Raw genomic sequence first — 17,439 nt, forward strand, 5'->3', positions numbered from 1 at the left:
AATAACAGAAAGTTTTTTGTTGTCAGTGCGGAAAAGTCCAGAAAAATCTCCCAAAGGATATATACAACTAGAGAAGTCATTGTATTTGGACGATTATTAGACTTAATTGTACCTGAGGTTACTTTAGTCCTCATGGACAACAGCCCTGGAGTCCGCATTTATGTCACCATAATTGACTTTACAATTACTCCTCTCCCAGTGGCATCCATCACAAGGGATGAGCAAAACCTCAATGCTGAAATAATCTGAAGAAGGTTTCACAGGCTTAAGAATGACGAGGGCCATCATAAAGACCACTGTTGCTGCTTAAGCTCATGATCATGGACTTTGGATGACACAGGGTCGCTATGGTATTTAAATACCATGGTTACCCAATTATCATTACTTTAAGACATATAAGGTATCCTAGAATTCAGGAAAGAACTTTTCCTTTATATATATCAGTGAAGTTTACTTGCACTGTCTGAAGAGTGAGATCCCTTGCATTGATGCACCTTTGGTAGAAAGTCATTCATTGCAGTTGTTCAGAAATGCAGCTGGAATATTCACCAACTTCTCTCTCTGCTTCAAAAAGAGGACTAAATGATTATAACATTTTATTTTTTTATATAACATTTTAAATTAAACAACTATTAATGGAAATAAAATAATTACAATGAGGCAATAAAAATGTATGTATGTGGGGGAATGGTTTCAGTCTGAGAAAAGAAACATATTTAGAAACAGCTTTAGAGAACTTTATCTTCGCTTAGTGACCTTTTGATATTATTAATTTTAATATACCAATAACGTCTCTTTTTTTCTGTTTTCAAAGATGGCTACAATAATAATGGAAACTAAATATACTGAGGTAAAATAAGGTAAAATGTTTTAAATATATTTATTACTGTCATGTAGGGACCCAAGCACTGACTTAGCTATCATAATGGTTGTAAATACTATCATAGAGATTACATGCAATACTGCTATTTTAGACAATATCTAATACTACTCTCTTAGATGAAGATAATTTCTAACTATAAATATATTAAGAATAGAAATTTAGAATATGAGTAATTTTACACAATACACTATGCTAATTTCCTGTAGAAATCCCTTCCAACTCATGATTCAAATAAAATAACCAAAGAACTTCTTTCACTGCTTAATAGAATAACAGTTGCAGGAACTTAGTGATATCTAATCCAAATTCTTGCATCTTCTTGACATTAAAATTGTTTTATATGCAATATCTCATTAAGCTGTAAATAATGTATTTCTATATTGATGGAACTAGAATCAAAGCCACAATTTCATGTATTTTGCCTGTGCCTCTCAGCAGGTTTCTGCCATGGGTGACAGGGGAACAAGCAATCACTCAGAAGTGACTGACTTCATTCTCATAGGCTTCAAGGTCCGCCCAGAGCTGCACATTCTCCTCTTCCTGCTATTTCTGCTTGTCTATGCCATGACCCTTCTAGGGAATGTTGGCATGATGGCCATTATTATCACTGACCCCCGGCTGAACACACCAATGTATTTCTTCCTAGGCAACCTCTCTTTCATTGATCTCTTCTATTCATCTGTTATTGCCCCCAAGGCTATGATCAACTTCTGGTCTGAGAGCAAGTCCATCTCCTTTGCAGGCTGTGTGACCCAGCTCTTTCTCTTTGTCCTCTTCATTGTGACTGAGGGATTCCTCCTGGCAGTCATGGCTTATGACCGCTTCATTGCCATCTGCAGCCCACTCCTCTATTCTGTCCATATGTCAGCACGTCTCTGTGCTCAGTTGGTGGCTGGTTCCTATTTTTGTGGCTGCATCAGTTCAGTTCTTCAGACCAGCATGACATTTACTTTGTCCTTTTGTGCTTCTCGGGCCATTGACCACTTTTACTGTGATTACCGTCCACTTCAGAGGATTTCTTGTTCTGATCTCTACCTTCATAAAATGGTTTATTTCTTCTTATGCAGCACTATCATTTTGCCAACAATGATTATCATTATTGTGTCCTATATGTATATTGTGTCCACAGTTCTAAAGATACGCTCCACTGAGGGGCGAAAGAAAGTCTTCTCCACTTGCAGCTCTCACCTGGGCGTGGTGAGTGTACTGTATGGTGCCATCATTTTTATGTATTTCACCCCTGACAGATTTCCTGAGCTGAGTAAAGTGGCCTCCTTGTGTTATACCCTAGTCACTCCCATGTTGAATCCTTTGATTTACACTCTGAGAAACAAAGATGTCAACGAAGCTCTGAAGAAGATCCTGGGGAAAAAAAATATTTTTATTTCATTCTATTTGAACAGTAATATAACTGAAAGACCTAGACATTACAACAACTTGGGGAAGTGCTGACTCAAAATAATGCACCCAGTAATCTTAGAAATATTTAATCTTAGAGAGTTTATTTGATTTTCACGTACTTACAGTCAAAGAATACATTTGGAATATATTTTGTCTGGCTGTTGATTTTGGAATGCAATGACTTTCTTTGTACTTTATCTTCATTTTGGAAAAGGATAATGATTGCCATGTAATTTATTTTATGGTAATATATATTCCAACTTTGCTGATGACTGTGTGAGGCTGTTGTTTGGGATGTTTTGTTTTCTCTTGAGTGAGTAACATGTGTTATGTGGATTTGTATGCAGTTGGCAGAGGTGACCAAATCTGATCTGATAAGGAGACAAAACAAAATATCAGATTTACTGACACAATCTTACTGAATGCAGAAAGTGATAGAATCATATACTCTGCAGTGCACACATGGGCCACTCTTAATTGTCCAGAGGTTAAATGAGCAACACATTTCGGACATGATTTCTCTGGCTTGGATAAATTATCCTTGAAATTCTCTCTTTTCACAAGAAAACTGTAAACTAAACCACAATTAAAGATAATTCTTTTTTATTTTTTTAAAATTTTTATTGGAGTATAGTTGATTTTCAATGTTGTGTTACTTTCAGGCATACAGCAAAGTGAGACAGTTATACATATACATAACCAACTCTTTTTTTTCTTTTTTAGATTAGATAATTCCTTTTGTGATATATATGCCTTTTGAGACTAATTCATCAAATTTATGTTTATTGAATTTTGATGTACTCTTTGCCTTAAGAAAATCCCTAGGTATAAGTAATTTCTGTACCTAAGCCTTCTTTTAAATAGGGAGAAATAGCTGAACAGAAAACCAAATGTCATATGGTAAACCCAATGTATAGAAAATACAAAGGGAGTGGAGCCTGTAGAAGTGTGTGGTCTTATCAGTCAGGGAAAACTCCATACGCTCATTTTTTTAAGATAAAATTGAGCAAAATGAAATAAACAACTTTCTGTGTAAAGGAAAATAAATTACCATATGGTAAACTTCCTGAAGTTTAATAAGTGATTTTTTTAATGCACAAGACAAGGAGTGAGAGATGAGACTTAAAAGGAAATTCATGGAAATCATGCAGACATATGACAAGCCAAGGAAGATGACTTTCATTCTGTAGAGAGGGGTAAACATTGGAGAGTTTTAAGAAATATAGTGTAGTGTTCAAATTGCCATTTTACAAAAATCACACTGGCAACTTTGTGGAAGAGAAATGTTTGTGGAAGAAGATGGTAGTCACAGAAAGTTTGTGGTCATCCAATAAAAGGGTATTGTGGCTTTAACAAAGGCAGTCTTACACAAGACAGGGAAGAGAGGGACTATCTTTAAAATGGCAGATAAACTAAGCTGAGTATCTATTGATGGTTGGTAAAATGAGAATGAGGTGGAAGTGATTGACGCCTCTAATGTTTGTACATCTCTGATGGGGGAAATGCTAACTCAGAAAATGAGGAAGAAAATGTAAGTGTAATAATAGCTACTTGATAACTTAAGAGTTAAGAAAACAAGCAGGGAGTTAGACTGAGCTTTCAAATGATGATTTTGCCTCTGTAGTTTTGAGCAAGTTACATAATATCTCTGCATTTTAATTTTCTCCTGTAAAATGGGGTACATAATAGTATCTACATCTGTGAGTTACTTGAAGGATTATATAAATTCATATAAACTTTTTAATCTATATATTTAACAGCTGCCAGATTGGTTCTTTCCTTATGCCCTCAATACTATATATCATGTTACGAATGAGAGAGGAAAATGATCATTTTTCTCTGCCCCTTTCCCTTGATGCTCTATCCCAATTCTTCAAGCTTACCTATGTTTTTATTTCCATAGACAGATGTTGAGAAACTGCTTACTTTGTTATTTATAAAAGTCTTTACTTTCTTTCTGCTGAGACCTAATAGAAATGATTGAAAAATGACCCGAAAAAGGAACAGAGCCCCGCCATTTAGATACAAAATAGTATCTCATCTTCAACTACTATATCTATTTATCTCTCCACCTACGTCTTTCTTTAAGAATTCTATCTTATACTTTAACAAATGTCTCCTCCTTCACCTACATTTTTAAAGATACAGCTTACTAGGGGAAAATGAGAACTCACTAGTAGAAGAACCTTATGAATATTTTCAGATCAGTGGTCACTGTTAGTTAGATGTGTCTCATCTCTCTCTCCTGAGATGAAGTAGAAAGATGTTTAGGTTGAAAGAGGCATAGTTTACTAAAACTCCTCTGGGAGTAAAACACAGAATATGACAGGAAATACTCTGAGTCCTGTGATGAAAGAGGCTCCTAATTCTTTATAATTCCAACCTACCTAAGTCCCAGGTACAGGGTCTTTGTTCCTTAGATATTAGTAATCTTATAGTAAAATGAGGGGAAGAGACCCTAAAAATAGAGTTGGCCATCAAGGGAAAAGAATGTTCCTCTATATGTCCCCTGTGCTGCACCACCCACGACCACCATCATACCCCACATATACACATGAATAAAACATAATCAGAGTCTCCCTCTCCCTCTCCTTCTCTCTCTCTCTCTCTCTCTCTCTCACACACACACACACACACACACACACACCAAGATCCAAGATACCTTTGAGAGGAACACCAAGAATGGTCACTGATTATATTACCTTCTAGAGCACTCTATGCCCAGTGTCATCCAGCGGACTCAGAAAAGAATCTTCAGGCTAAGGTAGAGGCTCACAGACCTCACCATAACAGGATATGCATAGCTACTTTTCAATGCTGACTTTTTCCCTTCTTTTCCTGATGTCAAGTAATTGCTGTAATTTTTACAGGAATTAAATTCAAGGTATATTCTGTTCTCACTCCTGCTTGGAACTTACTTTTCTCATTTTACTTTTGACTCAAGGATAGATGTGCTGTGCAAGGTAAATTCTGAAAGCAAGGGTGAGTCTGAAAAATAATCATAATAACTAGCATCTTAATATAAATTAATCAAAATATATACACAAATGCGTACATCCATATATGTATATATAATTTTCTAAATACATTACATGTATTGTAAAACTGCTTATAAAATAATGGAAGTTGTAGTACAAATCATGTACAAAATCATCTTAATAATATCTAGCTATTTTTTTGATTTGGGAATTCCTTTTTTTTACAACATTATTGGGAGGACTTGAATAATACCCTTATCTAAAACATTATGCACATAAGAGACTCCTTCAAACCCATCTAGCGACTTCCCATTAAATTTATAATTATAGCTGATGGTCATGTCATGACTAGTAAAGTTTTCTTAATTTAAATGATAGCTTTTATGGTGGTGAATCCTCACTCAACTGCTGCTACATTAACAATAATTATATTAAAAGATGCTAGCCTACTTTTAACATTGAGAGTTTTATATAAGAAATATCTCCTCTTACCTGGAGTAGTTTCCAGTGTTTTAGGGAAAAATTAAATCTTCAGTCCAAAATAAGACATTTCTGAGTCAGTGCTCTGAAATGCAAGTCCTTGGGTCTAAAAATGCAGCTCTGCTCATTATTTTTTTCTCAAACACTTTGAGTAATAATTAGTGTGAAATAAACTGTATTCATTGAGTATACATTTCTGTGAGTTTTGCCAGTTTTATACATCTGTGAAACCATATCACCATATCAAGATACAGAACATTTCCATCACCTCCAAAAGATTTATCATGCCCCTTTTTAACCATGCCTCTCTCCATCTCCATTTCCAGATAACCAATGATCTGATTTTTTTTGCATACAAATATATCTGCATACAGTACCTACCCTTTTTTCTCAGGATGCTCTCACCGAGTAAAATGATTTTGAGATTTATTCATTTTGTAATGTTTATGAGTAACTTATTCTTTTTATTGATGAGTATTGCATTTTCCATATTCTATATGTCCCAAATTTTGGTACTCTTAAATTGTTGGGCAGCTGAGGTGTTTTCAGTTTTCAGATATTGTGAATAAAGCCGATATGAATATTCACACATACTTATTTGGTCCAGGGCCCACTTCCTTCCTCTGCTCTCTCAACACAGCATGACAGAAAGTCCACTCAGGCAAGTGCAGAAAAGAATATACGGATTCCTCTTCCACTAGGCACCAGTCAAAGGCTACCATGTCACCTTGAGAGTAGCAAGCTGCAAACATATCTTATCCCTTTGGATAAGAATGATGCAGAAGCCCTATTCAAAGCAAGAGTGGCTAAAATGTCTGGAGATCTCTTTCTTTACCAGCCCCCATTCATAGGGTGGAAGCTCAGCCTCTGGCATGACACACCAAGAATACTGGAGCCCTACTTTCAGTGGGCCCATTTCAAAGGATGGAGGTTCTATGCCAAGAGAGATGAGATCACAGGCTACTGACCTCACTCAGAAATCTGCTCCTAAAGCAGGGGTGTCATTCTGAGAGAATTGGGCCACTGTTTCTGCTCCAGTTCCAGAACAGTTGAACATAGGTTTTGCCTAGAATGAAAGGTTTACCATAGTAACACAGAGCTCCACAGCTGTCTCCAAGGGAACTGACTCTATTTTTTAAAAAAAGTGTAGGGAAGTTCAAGCATAAGTGAACTCTGAAACTTAATAATAATTTGGTGAGAAGCAATTAAGAAGAGGCTGGTGGCTCCATGAGAGCAAAAAGCTAACTACAGACCAGCTAGACATTTACCAGAGAGAACTATAGAAGGAGACAGCTAAGAAGGGCCCTCTTTGGGTTGGAACAAACATCGAAAACTGGCCTTAAAGACTATAACTGATGCATTTCAAGATTTATTAGTTTTTAATTTATTGTTTACTGAGGTATCACTGGTTTGTAGCATTATGCAAGTTTCATGAGTACAACATTATATTTTTACTGCTGTATACACAGCAGAGTGCTCACCACCAAAAGTTTAGTTTCATCACCATACAGTTGATCCAGTTTACCCATTTCACGCTCCACCCCGCAACCTCTTCCCCTCTGATAATCACTACTCTGTTCTCTGTATCTGCATGTTTGGTTTTGTTTGGTTTGGTTTGTTCACTTGTTTTGATTTTTGTTTGTTTGTTTTTTGTATTCCACATATGAGTGAAGTCATATGCTATTTGTCTTTCTCCGTTTAACTTATTTCACTTAGCATAATACCCTTGAGGTCCATCTATGTTTCATCTTTTTTGTGACTGAGTATAATTCTATTCTATATAAACACTACATCTTCTTTATCCATTCATCTGTTGATGGGCACTTAGATTGTTTCCATCTCTTGGCTATTGTATTGGGTTGGCCAAAAGGTTTGTTTGGGTTTTTCCGTAAGATCTTAAGAATTTTTGGCCACACCAATAAATAATTCTGTGATGAACACGAGGGTGCATATATCTTTTCAAATTAGTATTTTCATATTCTTAGGATAAATAGCCAGAAATGAAATAACTGAATCATATTGCACCTGTATTCATAATATCTTGAGAAATCCTCATACTTTTTCCATAGTGGCTGAGCCCATTTACATTCTCACAGAGTATGTATGAGGGTTTCCTTTTCTCCACATCCTCACCAACACTTATTTCTTGCCTTTTTGATAATAGCCATTCTAACAGTCATGAGGTGATATCTCATTATGGCTTTGATTTGCATTTCCCTAATAATTTGTGATGTTGAAAATCTTTTCATGTGTCTGTTGGCCGTCTGTATGTCTTCTTTGGAAAAATGTATATTCAAGTCCTCTGCCCATTCTTTAATCAAGTTGTTTGGGTTTTTGTTGCTGGGTTGTATGCATTTTTTTTTATATGTGGATATTGACCGCCCCCAAAATAACAACAAATTTAATTGAATTAGACTGTAGAGCTATATATGTCCCAGAATTTTTTCAAAATGGTATAGTAACAAGAATTACTGGAGGCAATCTGCTCAGTAGGAAACTTACAGAGGCACATCACTCAACAAGTGACTAGGGGAAGACACAGCCAAAAGTAGCCCTGATAAAAACACTGTCATCCAGGAATAACTACTCACAAACCTAAGATTGTGCCTCTGAGAAGTGACACCAGAGACTTCTCAGAGCCAACAGAATTCAATGAAACAGTCCAGCAAAGTCATAAAAAATAAATAAGCAAACAACAAAAATATGGAAATTGTTTTTAAAATTAGTTTGGAGTTTAAAGGTACAAAATCTGAAAAAGTGTCAGGTAGTTTTGACCAGATTCTTTCACTTACTAACATGCATTTATAGTTCTTCCATGTCTTTTCACAGCTTGACATGACAGCTCATTTCCTTTTAGTACTGAATAGTATTCCATCATCTGGATGTACTGCAGTTTCTTTATCCATTCACCTACTGAAGGACATCTTGATTACTTCCAAGTTTTAGTAATTAGGCATAAAGGTGCCATAAACATCCATATGCAGGTTTTTGTGTGGACATAAGTTTTCAGGTCCTTTGTGTAAATACCAAGGAGCACAATTGCTGGATCACAGCAATTACCAGAGTACAAACTGTCTTCCAAAGTGGCTGTACCACTAACCACATTCACACTAGCAATGGATGAGGATACCTGTTGCTGGAGGTCATCCTGATTTTTTTTCACAATATCATCTAGGATTCTTATAGTGTTGTGTTTTATACTTAGGTTCATGACCCATATGTGTTCATTTTTGTGAACAATGTAAGGTTTATATCTAGGTTCATATTTTTGCATGTGGATATACAGTTGTTACAGCACTCTGTTGAAAAGACTATCTGGGCTTCCCTGGTGGCGCAGTGGTTAAGAATCCACGTGCCAATGCAGGGGACATGGGTTCAAGCCCTGGTCTGGGAAGTTCCCACATGCCTCAGAGCAACTAAGCCCATGCACCACAACTACTGAGCCTGCGCTCTAGAGCCCTCCAGCCACAACTACTGAGCCCACATGCCACAACTACTGAAGCCCACTTGCCTAGAGCCCGTGCTCTGCAACAAGAGAAGCCACCACAATAAGAAGGCTGCACACCGCAGTTAAGAGTAGCCCCTGCTCTCCGAAACTACAGAAAGCCTACACACAGCAATGAAGACACAACACAGCCAATAAATAAAAATAAATAAATAAATAAAATTTAAAAAAAAAGACTCTTTCTCCATAGTATTACTTTTGTTCCTTTGCGAAAATCAGTTGACTATATTTATGTGGCCCTATTCTAGTTTCTCTATTGTGTTACATTGATCTATTTTTTAAAATTCTTTCACCTATAAAGCACTGTCTTGACTACTGTAGCTGTATAATCAATCTTGAAGTTATGTAGTGTCAATCCTCCGATTCTGTTCTTCTCTTTCCATATTTTGTTGCTATTTGGGTATTTTGCCTTCCCATGTAAACTTTAGGTTCAAGATCTAAAATTTGTCAATATCCACAAAATAACGTGCTGAGATTTTGATTGAGATTGTGTTGAATGTATAGAGCAATTTGGGAAGAACTGACATCTTGACAATATTGGGTCTTTCTCTACATGAACATAGAATATCTCTCCATTTATTTAGATCTTCTTTGATTTTGTCCATTAGAGTTTTATAGTTTTTCTCCCATAGATCTTGTACATATATTTTGGGGTTTATACATAAGTATTTCATTTGGGGGGATTCTAATATAAATGTTTTTAAATTTAAATTTCACTAGCTCATTGCTGTGTATTCTGCAACCTTCCTATAATCTCTTGGGTTTTTTTGTCAGTTATTTCAGATTTTACACATAGACGATCACGTCATCTGCAAACAAAAACAGCTTTATTTTTCCTTCCCATTCTGTATATATTTTTGTATTAGCTTGCTAAAGATGCCATTAAAAAATACCACAGATGGAGTGGCTTAAACAACAAATGTATTATCTCTCAGTTCTAGAAACTGGAAGTCCAAGGTCAAGGTGCCAGCGCACTTGGTTTCCTCTAAAACATCTCTCCTTCACTTATAGATGGCCACTCTCTTACTTTCTCTTCACATGGTCATCCCTCAGTGCATATTCACCCTTGGTGTCTGTCTGTGTGTTCTAGTTTCCTCTTCTTATAGAGACACCAGTTAGATCGTGTTAGAACCCACACAACAGCTTTATCTCAATTACCCCTTTTAAGGCCCGTCTACAGATACAGATAACCATTGAACAACATAGAGCTAGTGACACCAACCCCTGCACAGTCAAAAATCCTTGTATAAATTTTGAGTTCCCAAAAACTTGACTACTAATAACCTACTATTGACCAGAAGGTTTACCAATAACATAAACAGTCAATTAACATGTTTTGTATGTTATATGTATTTTGTACTGGATTCTTACAGTAAAATAAGCTAGAGACTAGAAAATGCTATTGGAAAATCATAAGGAAAGGAACTACATTTACAGTACTATACTGTATATCAATACTATAAGTTTATGTCATCTGTTTATGAGATGAATCATCTGCCAGTGCCCACATCAATATAGTCTCATATGATACAAAACACTGTAGATGTTATACATATTACTAACACTAGACATCAAAAATGAAAAGATTTCAGTCCATTGTTGCTTACTGTTTTTCTCAGCAACCTTGGAGTTTGAAGGTATGTCTTTCTTCTGGAACTGAGCTTGCACCCTCTTTGCACCCCCAGCTTTATTTGGGATCTATTTAAAGCTTTTGTCTTTCTGGTGAAGCTGTTGTTCTTCAGGCTAGTAGTCATTTGGCACTTTGGTATGATTTGAGATCAGATTGTCACTGAAACTGACTAGCATTCAGCCTATTCCCTGCAGAATAGGGGTTGCTTCTCCTGAGGTGGCTACCCTTCACCCGATTCTTTCAGGAACAGGGTTTTTTCCTCTGAAATGAGGCTGGGTTTTTCAGTCTTGGAACTATTCCTTTGGAAGGGTTACAACAAGAAGAAGATTTCTCTTCTTCCCTGGCAAAGACTCAGTCAGTGAAAAGCCATGGACTCTGTTCACTATAACCCTCCCAACTTCCTCTTCCCTCTATAAAGCTGTTCTCTTTCCTTTGCAGTGCAGGGACTTGTGTGTGGCTCTCTGTGATCACAGACCACAAATTGCAGTTCTCTGCTGATCTCAAATAAACCCATCTTTGCTAGAGAAATATCTGGCAGTCAATTTGTTTCAGGTCAACACCATTTAACATGCCAGAGAAACTAGTAATAAAATTGAGAAATATTTTACTTTAAAAAATAAGTTGGGGAGAAAAAAAGATGGCGGCGAAGTAGAGGGACGTGGAGTGCATCCCTCTCCACATATGCATTGGGAATGCACGGAAGGACGCAGTCATTCCCACAGAGAACCAGCTGAACACCAGCAGACGGCCTCTGACACCAGAAAGGACCGCGGGGAGCCCGACATAGCCGGTAGGGAGGCATCTACGAGGGCTCAAAGAGGGTGAAGCGGCGGAGCTGTGGCAGACAGGAGGGAGTGAGAAACACGGAGGGTCCGCAGCGGAGCTCAGCGTTCCCGGACCGAGACATCGATCCGCGGCTGAACGGAGGGTCCGGGAGAGGGAGCGTAGGAACCGGAGAGCTGGTTCAGGGTGAGAAACATTGTTGCCGGTAGGGTGACAACCGAGAGGACAGGAGGGAGGAGGTCCGCGGAGAGGAGTGCCCGTCCCTGAGAGCTGCCTGGCCATGATGGTGGCTGGAGGCTGCGGGCTCACTGGCGGGGGGGAGGAGCCGCACGCATAGCCTCTCTCTCTCTTTTGGCGCCTCTGCAACAGGCGGTGGAGAGACGCCCAAGGGCCAAGGCGCTCGGGGATAACAAGCACCCTCAGGCACTCGGGCGGGGCTAGATTAAAACCCCTTGCAACGCCAGCAGCAGGGAGGCTGCCAAGAAAAAAAAAAGAAAACAACAACAGCAACAAAAAAAAACCCGAGAGAGGCCGAACTCTAAGACTTTCTGTTTACGCCTGAGCCAGCGGCGTCCCTCTGCAACAGGCACCTCCAAGGCCGATTGAAACAACAGTGCACCACTGCTCACTCACTCCCAGGAGAAGGAGCCACTATTGTACCCTCTCCCTCCCCACACACCGATGCTTACAGATGAACAATAAAGGAACCTCTGCTGGTCACAGAATAATGCAAAAAAACCCAAGGCAAGGAGAAGGACACTTACAGCTGAGACTCTAAGGAAACAGAAATATTAGTATCAATTCCTATTGAACTGGTCCATTCTGGGATCAGTTCTGGATTTTTTTTTTCTTTTTCTCTCTCTCTTTTTTTTTTTTTTTTTTTTATTAAATACGATCTTAGCCCTAAGGGATCTACAAGTTTTATAACATAATTTTTTAATGATATTTTTTATTTTATTTTTTTTTTTTTGCCTTTTTATATACTTCTATATCTAGCTAAGTTTTTGGTAGTACGGACAATATATCTCTCATACTTTCCTTTCATCCCTATCTTTTATACATTTCTATTCCTTTCTTTTTATTTGCATATTTCCAACCACACTATGCACTTCTGTTCCCCTTTCTTCCAGCCATTTTAAGTTTATCTTAACATACTTATAAGCAACACTATTGATCTGCTCAGACTCCTTGCTCTATTCTCCAGATGATGCACTGCCTTGGTATTTAATATTAGGCTTTTGTCTTTATCTTAGTTCTTAGTACAGTTGTCTAATTACATTCTGAGAATCTCCATTCTCTCTGGTGGTACTCTAGCTCTTTTCTATATTTGATCCTAGCTTACAAAATCTCCCTGGATTAATGTTTGTATGTGTAAGGTGTTATTTGTTTGTTTGCTTTTGCTTTTGTCTCTGATTTGTTCTGTTTCAGTTGTCAATTTCTGCTGGTTTTCTCTTTGAATATCTGATAGCACACTGGGGTTCTGTCAGGTCTTTCTAGAGCCTTATGTCCTAACGGATTCAGTAATTGTGTGTCTTATACATGTATGTGTTTCCTAGACTTAATATTCGTTTAATCCAATACTTGGACATTAGTCTGAGGCTTGGACAGTCTTCTATAAACACCTCTATCGCCAGGACAAGCAACCCCAAAAGTTTGGACAGCCATGAGGAAACAAAGAAACACCATGCAGGCAAAGGAGCAGGAAAAAAACCCACAAGACCAAATAAATGAGGAGGAAATAGGAAAAATGCCTGGAAAAGAATTTAGAGTAATGATAGTAAAAATGATACAAAATCTCGATAACAAAATAGAGAAAGTACAAGAAACAGTTCATAAGAACTCAGAAAAACAAACAGCAATGGATAACAAAATAACTGAAATTAAAAATACTCTAGATGCTATAACCAGCAGAATGACTGGGGCAGAAGAACGAATAAATGAGTTGGAAGATCGAATGGGGGAAATAAACACCACAGAGCAGGAAAAAGAAAAAAGAATAAAAAGAATAGAAGACAGTCTCAGAGACCTCAGTGATAACATTAAGCGTGCCAACATTCAAATTATAGGCATCCCAGAAGAAGAAGAAAACAAGAAAGGGTCTGAGAAAATATTTGAAGAGGTTATAGTGGAAAACTTCCCCAACATGGGAAAGGAAATAATTCACCAAGTCCAAGAAGCACAGAGAGTCCCATACAGAATAAACCCAAGGAGAAATACACCAAGACACATATTAATCAAACTAATGACAATTAAACACAAAGAAAAAATATTAAAAGCAGCAAGTGAAAAGCAACAAATAACATATAAGGGAAAACCCATAAGGATAACAGCTGACCTTTCTACAGAAACTCTGCAGGCCAGAAGAGAATGGCAGGATATACTGAAAGTCTTGAAAGAGAGAAACCTACAGCCAAGAATACTCTACCCAGCAAGAATCTCATTCAGATTTGATGGAAAAATCAAAAGCTTTACAGACAAGCAAAAGTTAAGAGAATTCAGCACCACCAAACCAGCCTTACAACAAGTGCTAAAGGAACTTCTCTAAGTAGGAAACACAAGAAAAGGAAAACACCTACAAATACAAACCCAAAACAATTCAGAAAATGGTAATTGGAACACACATGTCAATAATCACTTTAAATGTCAATGGACTAAATGCTCCAACCAAAAGACACAGACTGGCTGAATGGATACAAAAACAAGACCCTTCTATATGCTGCCTACAAGAAACCCACTTCAGACCAAGGGATACATATAGACTGAAAGTAAAGGGATGGAAAAAGATATTCCATGCAAATGGAAGTCAAAAGAAAGCTGGAGTAGCAATACTCATATCAGACAAATTAGACTTGAAAGTAAAGACTATTACAAGAGACAAGGAAGGACACTACATAATGATCAAGGGATCCATTCAAGAAGAACATATCACAATGGTAAATATCTATGCCCCCAATATAGGAGCACCTCAATACATAAGGCAAATGCTAACAGCTATAAAAGGGGACATCGACAGTAACACAATAATAGTAGGAGACTTGAACACCCCACTTACATCAATGGACAGATCATCCAAACAGAAAATAAATAAAGACACACAAGCTTTAAATGACGCATTAGACCATCTCGACTTAATTGATATTTGTAGGACATTCCATCCAAAAACGACAGACTACACTTTCTTCTCAAGTGCACACGGAACATTTTCCAGGATAGATCACATCTTGGGTCACATATCAAACCTCAGCAAATACAAGAAAATTGAAATCATATCAAGCATCTTCTCAGACCACAACGCCATGAGACTAGATATCAATTACAAGAAAAAAACTGCAAAAAATACAAACACATGGAGGCTAAACAGTTCACTCTTAAACAACCAAGAAATCACTAAAGAAATCAAAGAGGAAATCAAAAAATATCTAGAAACAAACAACAACGAAAACACAACAACCCAAAACCTATGGGACACAGCAAAAGCAGTTCTAAGAGGGAAGTTTATAGCAATACAGTCCTACCTTAAGAAACTAGAAAATTATCAAATAAACAACCTAACCTTACACCTAAAACAACTAGAGAAAGAAGAACAAAGAAACCCCAAAGTGAGCAGAAGGAAAGAAATCATAAAGATCAGAGCAGAAATAAATGAAAAAGAAAGGAAGGAAACCATAGCAAAAATAAATAAAACTAAAAGCTGGTTTTTTGAGAAGAATAACAAAATTGATAAACCATTAGCCAGACTCATCAAGAAAAAAAGGGAGAAAATGCAAATCAACAGAATTAGAAATGAAAAAGGAGAAGTAACAATGGACACCTCAGAAATACAAAACATCATGAGAGACTACTACAAGCAATTATATGCCAATCAATTGGATAACCTGAAAGAAATGGATACATTCTTAGAAAAATACAATCTTCCAAGACTGAACCAGGAAGAAATAGAAACCATGAACAGACCAATCACAAGTACGGAAATTGAGGCAGTGATTAAAAATCTCCCAACACACAAAAGCCCAGGACCAGACGGGTTCACGGGCAAATTCTATCAAACATTTCGAGAAGAGCTAACACCTATCCTTCTCAAACTCTTCCAAAATATTGCAGAAGGAGGAACACTCCCAAACTCATTCTACGAGGCTACCATCACCCTGATACCAAAACCAGGCAAAGATGTCACAAAAAAAGAAAACTACAGACCAATATCACTGATGAATATAGATGCAAAACTCCTCAACAAAATACTAGCTAACAGACTCCAACAGCACATTAAAAAAATCATACACCATGATCAAGTGGGGTTTATCCCTGGGATGCAAGGATTCTTCAATATATGCAAATCAATCAATGTGATACATCATATCAACAAATTGAAGGATAAAAACCATATGATCATTTCAATAGATGCAGAAAAAGCTTTTGACAAAGTTCAACATCCATTTATGATAAAAGCTCTCCAGAAAATGGGCATAGAAGGAAATTACCTCAACATAATAAAAGCCATATATGACAAACCAAAAGCCAACATCGTTCTCAATGGGGAAAAACTGAAAAAATTCCCTCTAAGAACAGGAATAAGACAAGGATGTCCACTCTCACCACTATTATTCAACATAGTTTTGGAAGTTTTAGCCACAGCAATCAGAGAAGAAAAAGAAATAAAAGGAATCCAAATTGGAAAAGAAGAAGTAAAATTGTCACTCTTTGCAGATGACATGATATTATATATAGAAAACCCTAAAGACTCTACCAGAAAACTGCTAGCACTCATTGATGAGTTTAGTAAAGTAGCAGGATACAAAATTAATGCACAGAAATCTCTTGCATTCCTATACACTAACAACAGAAGAGCAGAAAGAGAAATTAAGGAAACAATCCCATTCACCATTGCAACCAAAAGAATAAAATACCTAGGAATAAACCTGCCTAAGGAGGCAAAAGATCTGTATGCAGAAAACTTTAAGACATTGATGAAAGAAATCAAAGACGACACAAACAGATGGAGGGACATACCATGTTCCTGGATTGGAAGAATCAACATAGTGAAAATGACTGTACTACCCAAAGCAATTTACAGATTCAATGTAATCCCCATCAAATTCCCAATGGCATTTTTCACAGAACTAGAGCAAGAAATCTTACGATTTGTATGGAAACGCAAAAGACCCCGAATAGTCAAAGCAATCTTGAGAAGGAAAAATGGAGTTGGTGGAATCAGGCTTCCTGACTTCAAACTATACTACAAGGCCATAGTGATCAAGACAGTATGGTACTGGCACAAAAACAGAGAGGAAGATCAATGGAACAGAATAGAGAACTCAGAAGTAAGCCCAAACACATATGGGCACCTTATCTTTGACAAAGGAGGCACGAATATACAATGGAAAAAACACAGCCTCTTCAATAAGTGGTGCTGAGAAAATTGGACAGCAACATGTAAAAGAATGAAATTAGAACACTTCCTAACACCATACACAAAAATAAACTCCAAATGGATTAAAGACCTAAATGGAAGGCCAGACACTATAAAACTCCTAGAGGAAAACATGGGCAGAACACTCTATGACATACATCAAAGCAAGATCCTTTTTGACCCACCTCCTAGAATCATGGAAATAAAATCAAGAATAAACAAATGGGACCTCATGAAACTTAAAAGCTTTTGCACAGCGAAAGAAACCATAAACAAGACTAAAAGGCAACCCTCAGAATGGGAAAAAATAATTGCCTATGAAATAACGGACAAAGGATTAATCTCCAAAATATACAAGCAGCTCACGAAGCT

The 17,439-nt window shown here is 37.3% G+C and overlaps 1 protein-coding gene across 1 annotated transcript; it reads left to right on the top strand.

Moving 5' to 3' along the window:
• The first annotated feature begins 1,284 nt into the window (after positions 1 to 1,284).
• On the top strand, positions 1,285 to 2,335 carry LOC130834076 (olfactory receptor 9K2-like). Its single transcript, XM_057704161.1, has one exon. It carries the CDS (start codon positions 1,295 to 1,297, stop codon positions 2,333 to 2,335), a length of 1,041 nt encoding a protein of 346 aa, XP_057560144.1. The 5' UTR covers positions 1,285 to 1,294.
• The last annotated feature ends 15,104 nt before the right edge of the window (positions 2,336 to 17,439 follow it).

Source organism: Hippopotamus amphibius, chromosome 12 (genome assembly GCF_030028045.1).
Source record: "Hippopotamus amphibius kiboko isolate mHipAmp2 chromosome 12, mHipAmp2.hap2, whole genome shotgun sequence".
In the NCBI taxonomy this organism is placed as follows: domain Eukaryota; kingdom Metazoa; phylum Chordata; class Mammalia; order Artiodactyla; family Hippopotamidae; genus Hippopotamus; species Hippopotamus amphibius.